This window comes from Salvelinus sp. IW2-2015, unplaced genomic scaffold, assembly GCF_002910315.2.
Source record: "Salvelinus sp. IW2-2015 unplaced genomic scaffold, ASM291031v2 Un_scaffold3872, whole genome shotgun sequence".
NCBI classification, from domain to species: Eukaryota; Metazoa; Chordata; class Actinopteri; order Salmoniformes; family Salmonidae; genus Salvelinus; species Salvelinus sp. IW2-2015.
The window spans coordinates 62818-73788 of NW_019945146.1; the positions used below are offsets into that span (position 1 = coordinate 62818).

The 10971-nt window shown below is 43.8% G+C and overlaps 1 protein-coding gene across 1 annotated transcript in view; it reads right to left on the bottom strand.

Annotated features, from left to right (window-relative positions):
* The window catches only part of paxbp1 (PAX3 and PAX7 binding protein 1), a 39169-nt gene that overhangs the window by 21791 nt on the left and 6407 nt on the right, over nucleotides 1–10971 (bottom strand). Inside the window, exons 3-5 of the mRNA XM_070441386.1 lie at nucleotides 8659–8704; nucleotides 2484–2674; nucleotides 670–900 (exon numbers count right to left, since the gene is read on the bottom strand). Of these exons, the coding sequence (XP_070297487.1) occupies nucleotides 670–900; nucleotides 2484–2674; nucleotides 8659–8704 (468 nt within the window). The remainder of the gene's footprint in view (nucleotides 1–669; nucleotides 901–2483; nucleotides 2675–8658; nucleotides 8705–10971) is intronic.

Sequence of the window (10971 nt, forward strand, 5' to 3'; positions counted from 1 at the left end):
TTACTGTTCGCAGAGATTAGTAACTAACCTATCTCTCTGTGTATATGGTATTAGTAGTATATAGTAGTATATTGGTAGTAAGTTAGTAGTGATAAGTAGTAATGGTGTAGTATAGTGAATATAGTAGTAAGTTATTGGTAGTAAGTAGTATAAGTAGTATATTGGTAGTAGTAGTATAAGTAGTGATATTGGAGTAAGTAAGTATAAGTTAGTTATATTGGTAGAGTATAGTAGTAATATTGGTAGTAGTAATGTTTGGGTCAGGTCAGTTGTTAATGTAACTAACCTATCTCTTCTGTATCGTATATTTGGTTAGTAGTAGTATAAGTAGTATATTTGGTAGTTAGTAGTAGTATAGGTGTATATTCTGGTGTAGTAGTAGTATAAGTATGTTATATTGGTAGTAAGTAATGTTCGGTCTGTCAGTGTAAATGTAACTAACCTATCTCCTCGAGTATCTGGTAAGTAGTATATGTTTTAGGTAGAGGTTTAGTATACGATATTTATAGTAGATGTAGTATATGAAAGTAACGTATATTGGTAGTAGTAGTAGTAGCTATGTATAAGTAAGTTGTAGTATATTGGTAGTAGTAGTATAAGTAGTATATTGGTAGTAGTAGTATATTGGTAGTAGTAATGTTGGGTATAGTCAGTGTAAATGTAACTAACCTATCTCTTCTGCTATCCTGGTCCTCTGGCTCTTGTTCTTGACTCCACTGAAGCTGATCCTCTTCTCATCTTCGTCTTCATCGTCGCTCCCGTCTCCCTCCTCTTCCTCCTCTCGGACCAGACGCTTCTTGGGCGTGTCCGTCTCCACCAGGGGGGCGTCGCCGCCTAGCTCCCTCGCCATCTGACGACGCTTCCTTGCCGCGTGGATGAAGGCCGCGTCCGGGATCTCACCTGGACAGGTCAGAGGTCAGACAGATTAAAAGGTGAAGAGTTCTAGCATGGTCTCAGATGTGTTTGTGCCATCAGGTCACCTGCTTGTCACTTATTGTCAGGCCAAACATGTTAAGACATGTCAAGGAGTTGACATAATGGCAGTTGGGGTTTACCAGGGTGGGACATTAAACACCCACCAAATTGCGGGTAGATTTTGTCATTGGTGGGTAGAAAGTCGACTTCACCATCCTCATTGGCAGGTGGACACAAAGAACATCTTGGGAACCGTTTAATTTYCAATCCAAAGACCACATATAGAAGTTGTTTGAATTAACCCAAAAGGTTAGTACAGTGAGATTATACCCGTGTGTTTTTTAAGGGGGGCTAGTTACATCGTTCTGTTCGCACACAAACTAGGTCGTTTTTTTTTCTTCCAATATGTGTTTGAGTTTGCTGCAACTATCTTCTTCCTAGCAAGGAGCAGATTTTCTTTATCTATAATCATGTTTCCATCCACRGTGTTTATTCACATCACGACAGCTGTGACGGAGACATGACAGTACAACTATAATAAACGCAGACAGATGTTTGTTCGACATGGCGGGATCTTTTTTTGTATCGGTAAAATTAATTATGTGAGAAATGGTGGAAGATATGCCATTTTGCGCAAATATTGATATAATAACTATCATATCATAAGAAAACTTGGGAGTCACACGTATGTTGTGTGGTCGTCTCGTATGACTCGGGGAAACCGTGCAGTTTATTAGGTTACAAGTTATATGATGAACTTCACAGGGGGGTGAAAGGTCACGGTGATGAGCTTGATGCTCCTTTCCAATAAATATTGAGGGTGTTATTCTGGTTAAATGATGATCGATGCTTGACTGTCGTTTGACCAAAAAAAAAAACATTCTCACTCTTCTCCATAATAATCTCATGTAGGCTAGCCTACCCAGCACTGTATCTGTGAGCTGTTGGCTAGAGAGCACGTGGCCGTGACGAGACCAGAAGTTGGCATATTTCCTATTTAACGCAACAGTTTGTGACAAAACTAAAAATCAGTAGAATTGAAAATGCGATGGAAACACAATGAACTTCAGATTTTTTATTGAGTACATGAAAACTTAAGCGAAACAAATGTAAATTGTGTGTGTACTACGTCGTTTTTCCTCGCCAGCTGTGTCTAGCCCAGCTAGCTAGCCTTTCCTTGGTTTGGCACATCTGAATTCCCTCTCTATAAACCATATTGAATGCTTGTTGGCTAACAAAGTACAATGTCAAAACTACTGTAACCTTCAACACGGTAGGGCTGACTGCATTTAGTCGATTGGTCGACTGATTTTTTTTTTAAATGCTGCGGGATGGAACATTCCATCACTCTAAGACAGCCATCGGCAAGTAAGAAACACTTGCACAATTGGCCGCGTCGTCTGGTTAGGGGAGGGTTTGGCCGGCAGGAATGTCCTGTCCCATCGCGCAGTAGCGACTCCTGTGGGGCGGGCGCAGTGCACGCTGACACGGTCGCCAGGTGTACAGTGTGTTCTCCGACACAATATTTTTTTTTAAAGAAACACTTGCAACATGGCCATTCAGGAAACCACATTTCCACCTTACTGGACGTAGGTTGCTGAGTGGACAAGGTGCTGGGTTTGAGAAGGCTCCTGCTGCAGTTGTAGTGGGAGTCTTGGAGGTGAGGCTCTGGCTGTGTGTCTTAGGCTCCTGTTCATCCGTACTGTCCACTTCCCATCTCTCCTCTCCCTGCTCACTGCTGCTCTGCTGGCTGGCTCCTCTTTATGGATGCCAGGGGCTGGGACACACGTCTGGAGAGGGGGGGGGTACACAAAGCATGTTAATACAAACACACGTCTGGAGAGGGAGGGGGGGTACACAAAGCATGTTAATACAAAACACACACACACGTTAATACACACTGCATGTTAACACAACGATTTGCTTATAATTCCGTGGCATTATTTTATAGTATGAAGATTATACAATTGAACAAACTGAATAAAATAGACAGGATATTTTCTCCAAGCGATTTGAGGGAGGAAGACGGCTATTCTGTGTTGAGTGGTTAACAAAGAAACAGGTCTTCCTATATGCTTATATTTAGAGTCATTAATGTAATTTTAGTTGTTCTACAAACGTTGCCGATATGTTTTTATATTTTTTGCATATTGAAGGTATTGGAACGTAACTGTCCGCTTTTTACTTTGTCAGCCAACAAGATGAGTAGGCCTAACGAACAACAAACTCACTAGCCCTCATCCAATAAGATGATCAGGCTAACGAACAACAAACTCACTAGCCCTCATCAATAAGATGATCAGGCCTAACGAACAACAATCACTAGCCTCTCATCAACAAGTGAATCAGGCTAACGAACAACAAACTCACTAGCCTCTCATCCAACAAGATGATAGGCCTAACGAACACAAAATCACTAGCCTCTCATCCAACAAGATGATCAGGCCTAACGAAAAAAACTCATACCTCTCATCCAACAGGTGATCAGGCTCAGAACAACAAACTCACTAGCCCATAATCCAACAAGGTATCAGGCCTAACGAACAACAAACTCACTAGCCTGTCAATAGTCAAAACGTTCCTATCCCCCCATAGTTCAAAGTCGACCTATTCGTAGAGAAATAAATATTCAAACATAGTCTGGGACAGTTTGGGATGGCGATAGATCCAAATTTTAATACAACCACTATAAAACTTTTTTATGCAATGTGACTGACAACAGATCAGAACGTTTAGCTTAAAATGTTGATAAACTGTTAGGCTATTTATTCACATTATAAGCGCAGCGATGCGTACACCATAGTAGGATATAAGCACGAATGTTTGATTAGCGTTAAAACACCATTATCAAAAGTGACCGCAAATGTGATTATGCATGTAATGCTTTTATTATAAATGGGCATTTTTTAAGGTGAAAATTATCTTCCCCAAACTTAAAACTCACACATTGCTTATATATGCCAATTAGGCTCTACACCCCTTGTAAAGCGGATTAATGTGCTTCATTTTTAGAAATGATTTGGCTACATGAGGTGTGATACTAACCTTATTAAAACATATAGGCCTATGGGCTAGGCTACATGAGGTGTGATACTAACCTTATTAAAACATATAGGACTATGGGCTAGGCTACATGAGGTGTGATACTAACCTTATTAAAACATATAGGCCTATGGGCTAGGCTACATGAGGTGTGCGACTATGATTCGAACTAGTCGCTAAAAAAGGCATAGTTTCTTATGCTGGGCATCATTCACAAGTGAAACGTTAATATTGTTACCCATCGGGACTATTCTCGATTTCGTCATGTACTAAATAATGTATGTGGCATTTGTTTTGAATTAGAATGGACCATTATCACGCACCTGTATCGAAACAGGGGCAACGGGAAAAATACATGTCATCTATGCCCTTAAATAGGGGACGCTTTTACCTGTGGTTTATTTTCATGCCAGCCAGGTAGGCTATACTCCTGTTGTAAATACAAGCAATGTGCTTAATATTAGGAAAGTGTAGAAATAAATAGTAGGCCTAGCCTATAGAAAGCTGATGCGATCCTCTTTTTAGTAGAGGCCATCACTCTGTTTTCTCACGCAATTTCATAGCCTATAGAAATGTTGCGCAACATGAGCTCTCATGAAGTGTTTGACTAGATTTTCAAACTCATTTGCATTGATGTCAGAGTGATTAGAGGAACAATAAGAGCGCCGAGTACCAGGCAGTTAGCAAGTTTGGTTAGGCTACTAATTTTTTAATTTTTTATTTTACTAGGCAAGTCCGTTAAGAACAAATTCTTATTTACGATGACGGCCTACCCCGGACAAACCTGGACGACGCTAGGCCAATTATGCGCCATGGTATGGGACTCCCAATCACGGCCGGGCTGTGATTCAGGCCTGGATTCGAACCAGGGACTGTAGTGGCGCCTCTTACACTGAGATGCAGTGCCTTAGACCGCTGCGCCACTTGGGAGCCAAATGCCTGGCAGCAGCATCAAATCTGGTAGAAGCCTAATCACCGTGACTAAACGGTCACGTGGAATTTGACTGCCTTTATGACTCGTGACCGTCGTTGTGGCGGTAATAGGTACACACAAACATCACAACTGCTGTTAGCAGACTCGTAGCATACTGTTCAATTCATACAGTTGCCCCCATCTCTCCCTTCCCTAATACACGTGTAAATATCGAACCGTGAATTGTGCCTTACTGTATTATACTTAGGCTAAAATTGTTTTTTTCTACTGCCATTTACTTTATGTTTGTATTCTTATCTTTTCTTAATGTTGAATTGTCCAGAAGGAACCTGGGGTGGCAGGTAGCCTAGTGGTTAGAGTGGAGGGGCGGCAGGTAGCCTAGTGGTTAGAGTGGAGGGGCGGCAGGTAGCCTAGTGGTTAGAGTGGAGGGGTAGAGGTTGAAAACAGCAGGTCTGGGACAGGTAGCACGTCCGGTGAACAGGTCAGGGTTCCATAGCCCGCAGGCAGAAACAGTTGAAACTGGAGCAGCAGCACGGCCAGGTGGACTGGGGACAGCAAGGAGTCATCAGGCCCAGGTAGTCCTGAGGCATGGTCTAGGCCTATGTTTTGTTGCTCTGCGTGTGCTCACTGCTCATTGATTGTCTGTATTGTAATTGTTTTTAAAACCTGCCCAGGGACTGCGGTTGAAATGAGCCGGTTGGCTAAAACCGGCACTTTTACTGAAACGTTGATTAATTTGCACTGTCCTGTAAAAATAAACTCAAACTCTCTACTATTATTATCCTGACATTTCACATTTCTTTGAAAATATGATAAGGTGATTCTATCTCAAATGAAGACCATAGACACTATAACAAAGTTACTAAAATGGGGACTTGTTATCTATAATAAGTTAAATGTCATGATACATTTGTGAAAAACTGAGTTTAAATGTTTATTTGCGTGCACAGGTTGTATAAATAGAATAAACTTGTTCATACGCTCGCACTTTCGAACAGTATATCACCCCTTTTATTTATCTCTACTGTTCTGACATGTGTGGTATATAGTAGCTAGGTATATGGGAGATAGAATTACTATAGTAAACACGAAGAGCAGAGCTGATACCCATTGTTCCTGCATTCTCTGAGCCCGGATGAGAAGAGACATTATCGCCAATCAGTGCTATGTGATTATGGCACGAGCCAGCTAATGCTCAATCAAGGTAAGAATTGACTAACGTAGACGTTCTTATAGCTCGGTTGGCTCATTTTATGATAGTATGTGGTTCCTACGAAATGGGGATAGACAAGCCTCGGTTATGGTGATCCCCGCACTAGGGTATTCATTTCTGCTTATGCACATTACTGTCTTTGTCACACTCTCAATGTGTTAGATAGCAAACCACATACTGATCTAAAGGCACGCAAGCAGTCAGGCATAGATGTAGGTCTCAGCTCAGTCATGCACTTTTTTAAATAGACGCCGCTTAAAGGAGGCAAGTGAGGCTAGGAGAGGTGAAACTGTATTCGGTGAGCGAGACAAGGGCGCAGTGCTGATAGAGTCACAGGTGGCTACGATAGAGGCTTTGTAAGGATTGTTGGGGGACGAGCTAGCATGTAATGACGAGCAGCTCTTCTCTAAGGCCCAGCTACAGTTTTGGGGCACCGTTTGTCAACATTATAAGTGCAACTAATGTATTGTTTAGTGTTGTGTAGTGGCTTTGCTAAAATCGCCACTGCTTAAATGAAGTATTGTAAAATTTGTGCGCTAGTGCATCTCGAACCTACAAAACACGAACCACACTCCATAAGTTAAATGAATCCAGCCGGTGGCCGCCAGCGTTGTCTGGCGTGTGGCTGGTGTAACGGCCCGTTCAGTGTGATAAAATAAGAAGAATTTAAGAGTTCATATACACCTGGACCTGCCAGTTAGGTTAAACAAAGGCTTTAAGTCAAACAGATGTAAAGTCCCCACGGAAAAGTAATTGTGAGAACCTAGACTGAAGGTTGAGGAATCCATGTATACGGTGGGAGGATTCCGCCGGTTTCCTAAATGCAAGGCTAACAACTTCTGGGAATCGGGAAATTCTCACACACGTTTTCCCGGATACGTCCCATAAATAATATTGGATACTCGAAAAAAACCCCCCGGAGCTCACTGATTTAGGGGAAAGAAAGGATTGTGAAAGGGATGGTACGAACTAGCTCGAATGATCACCAAACCAACTTGGGCGGAGAGCAGAAACCAGAGATCAGTATTGTCTGCTCATAGATGCTCGAACGCTGTAAGAATCACATGACGTCAGGACAGTTTTTATTCTACTGTACCAATTGACTTCCCCCTGTAGTTACCACATGTCCTTGTCTTGTGATAGTTGTCGGTCGTATCAATAGAGCTCGCCGCAGCTTGTTAGTCCTCACAAACAAACTTTAAACTTAGGAGATAAATGAGATATACCTATCTGGAGTTCCGATTCACGCCACATGTAACCATCACTACCCACGGTGAAAAACTTTATGTGGATAAAGAAAATTGGGTACTTGAAATAATATAGGCGATCCAGACACAGATCTGAGGAATGTATCTTTATATATGTTTGTTGTTCTATAGTGGAGATCAGTTAGCTGCATCACTGTCAACACTCTACATCGAACAGGAATATCATTAATTCTATCCCTCTGAGACCTGGCTCACATTTTGCTTGCTAATTTGACTCAATATCAATTCACAAACACAGATTAGAACTGTTAGACTGGATGGAGTAGGTGTAATTGGCACAATTCAAATTGGCTTTATTGGTATGGGAACACAAAGATAATCTTTTACTGAACAAAGTAGTATAGATATCCCAAACCTGTGGTTTACCAAGACAGACCTTATTGGTCGGCGTTTATTTTAAACAACCTTAATTTCCCTCCAGTCATTGTCCAACGAACCCATGATGCAGTTAGTGCCTACAAAAAGACGCCATGATTTGCAAGATAGATTAGTTGGCCTCAACAACGAGAAATAGTCAACGGCCTAGTTCCGGCTATTACATCTCGCGTACATTGTCTCTGTACAATTCATTGTGTGCATGGCGAACGTAAATAACAAAATAAAAGTTCTACGGGTACTTCGCGTTGCTGAAACGAAATGGCCTGGAACCTATAGACCCTTACCACCATCTGCGACTGAGCATAGTCTTTTGGGCGGTTTATGTCGTAGCAGTCTCGGTTATTGATATGCTGTCGTTGTGTTTTACAGTTAGTCCTATTTGTTTCGGATGAGGAGAGAGCGAGAAAAACTCAATGATGATGTAAAGAGAAGAAAGAGGGAGCACGCAGAAATGAGGAAGAAGATGAAGAGTTGAGAGAAGATTGGAGACGAAGAAGAGAGAGAGATGGAGAAGACGGAATGAGAGAGAGACGAGGAGGAGAAGAGAAAGAGGGAAGAGTACAGACGAGCCTCAGAAGGCGCGGAGACGAGAGAGGGCCAGGGGCCTATGACGCGAGAGAGAGGAGATAACGACGGGAGAGTGCTGCTCAGATGCCCCCAGACGGCAGCAGCAGAGCAGACACCAATGCTACTGTGGGGGATCTAGTCTAGGTACAGTGACCGAAGTGGCACCGGAGCGAGCGATAATCGGGGTCTAAGTTTTACTATTACAACAAAGTGTCTGATTTCAGGTGAAGAAAATGAGGCTAATTAAACTTGCACGGCCATTTAAATAAGGAAGAGAAAAGGAAAAAATTAATCAACGCCAAACACCCGGGGAGATGCGAGGGGGTGCCTGCTCTGCCCACCTCTTGAAAAGCTCTACGCTTTGCTCGTCTGGAAGCTCTTTTGGAACTGCTGACGCGGAGTCAGAGACATGAGTTAGCCAGTTAACGTTGGTGATAGTGGTCTACTAGTTTAATAGCGAGAATCTGGCGGCATCTGAAAATTGGCTATTTTTCACCTCACGCGCAACCTACCGCTTGCACGCCTCAGCTGACCATTTAGCCTAAGTATAGCTTCCTCTACATCTGTTTTTTATAGACATTAGATACTATAATTTAAGCCTAGACTAGAACTATGACACGTTTCACGATATTGCCTCTCAGCTCTAGACTCTCTTAGGCGGATATCTCACACAGACAATGTACAGTAGTTGGCAGGTTATGATAAGGTGTGAGTGTACGCTTCCTTTTATATTATAAGAGAGTCTGCATAGACCACTGTTTTTTGCCCTTTCCCGCAGTGTTCCATATGACGTATTGAACATCGCTCTCGATCCATAACTCTTCTCCGATCACTCTCGTTCGAAACATTGTGTTCGAAAGTTTCCTATCATTTCTCTGTGCGTGGTTCGCGCTCGGAAGTTCTACTACATGTCGCCTCATGGTTTTCAGCTACACTCGTCTTCATTCATCATTTGTGTCTACCGTAACCTCACGAAGACTCTTTCTCTTTTCTCCACAGCGCGGTTTGGTTCCCTCTGGTAAACACACATAAAGTGGTAGAGAGACGAGTAAGTTGAGATTATCGGATGGAGACTTGAGAGTGATCACAAGGCCTACATGTGTTGCGAGATCCAAATCTGTAGACCTCGAGGAAATGTGGTATGTTTGTTATTGGACCTTCATCGTTTACATGCGAGCGATTGTATCGGAGACTTCTAAGCCCGTCGCTCGCTCTGTCCAGATTTCTGCGGTTCTCGTCACGTGGATGCACACGAGACGACGGATGGTGCTCTCAGGGTATATAGCATGTAGTCTGTAATCCACAGCAAGAAATACTCTCGTCAGTTCAGCCTCGTAACCGACAGAAAGACTCACCACGCAAAGACAAGGAAGGATGTAGGGAAGTGGGGTGGTTGAGTGGGAAATAGTCGTTTGTTGAAAGAGTACGCGCTAGAGAGCCCAACACGAGGTACAAGGAAGAACGCAATCACGAACAGTCATCGTAGTTATTGTGGATGGGATTAGTGCCTCGGTGGGGAGAAAGCTGCACTACATGTATGTGGTTGCTCATCGTGGGGATGCTCGTTATAGGGAAGATAACGATTTGTCATCACTGGGGGTGGCGGGTGGTTTGCGATGTATACACACCATTCTGTGTTAAATCTAGCATGCATCTCAGGAAATCCATCCTCAACTACTATTGTTGTTGTTGCTCCAATTTTTTCTTTAACTTCTGAAAATTACCAGCGTTTTATTAGTTGTATATAGCTGTATAGCAGCATAGGTAAAGGAAGAATAAATATTGATTTAATGCTAGCTCAGAGTCAGTTTGAAGAGCAAATTCTGGTATTTCTACTAATGACGGCCTTCACCCCCGGTGGCAAACAACATGCCATTGTTTCAGGGCGCAGAACGACAGATTTTTTTACTCTTGGGGATCTATAGTAAATCGTTTACTGGATCTATGACTGGCCGCCTTAACAGCTCTAACGACATAGGCTCTGACCGGCCCTCTCCACTCTAACCACTAGGCTACCTGCCGCCTCTCCACTCTAACCACTAGGCTACCTGCCGCCCCTCTAACCTAGGCACTACCTGCCGCCCCTCCACTCTAACCACTAGGCTACCTGCCGCCTCTCTAACCATAGCTACCTGCCGCCCCCTCTAACCACTAGGCTACCTGCCGCCCCTCCTCGCTCTAACCCTAGTAGGCTACCTGCCGCCCCTCCGCTCTAACACTAGGCTACCTGCCGCCCCTCGCTCTAACCACTAGTCTAGCATCCTGCCCCCCTCCGCTCTAACCACTAGGCTACCTGCCGCCCTCCGCTCTAACCACTAGGCTACTCCCGCCCCTCCCACTCTAACCACTAGGCTACCTGCCGCCCCTCCACTCTAACCACTAGGCTACCTGCCGCCTCCCTCTAACACTAGGCTACCTGCGCCCCTCCCTTTAACCACTAGCTACCTGCCGCCCCTCCCTCTAACCACTAGTCTACCTGCCGCCCCTCCGCTCTAACCACTAGGCTACCTGCCCTCCCCTCACTCTAACCACTAGGCTACTCCTGCCGCCCTCCCCATCTAACCACTAGCTACCTGCGCCCCTCTCCATCTAACCACCTAGTTTCCCTGACGCCGCCTTGCCACTTTAACGCATAGGCTAACCTGCCGGCTCCG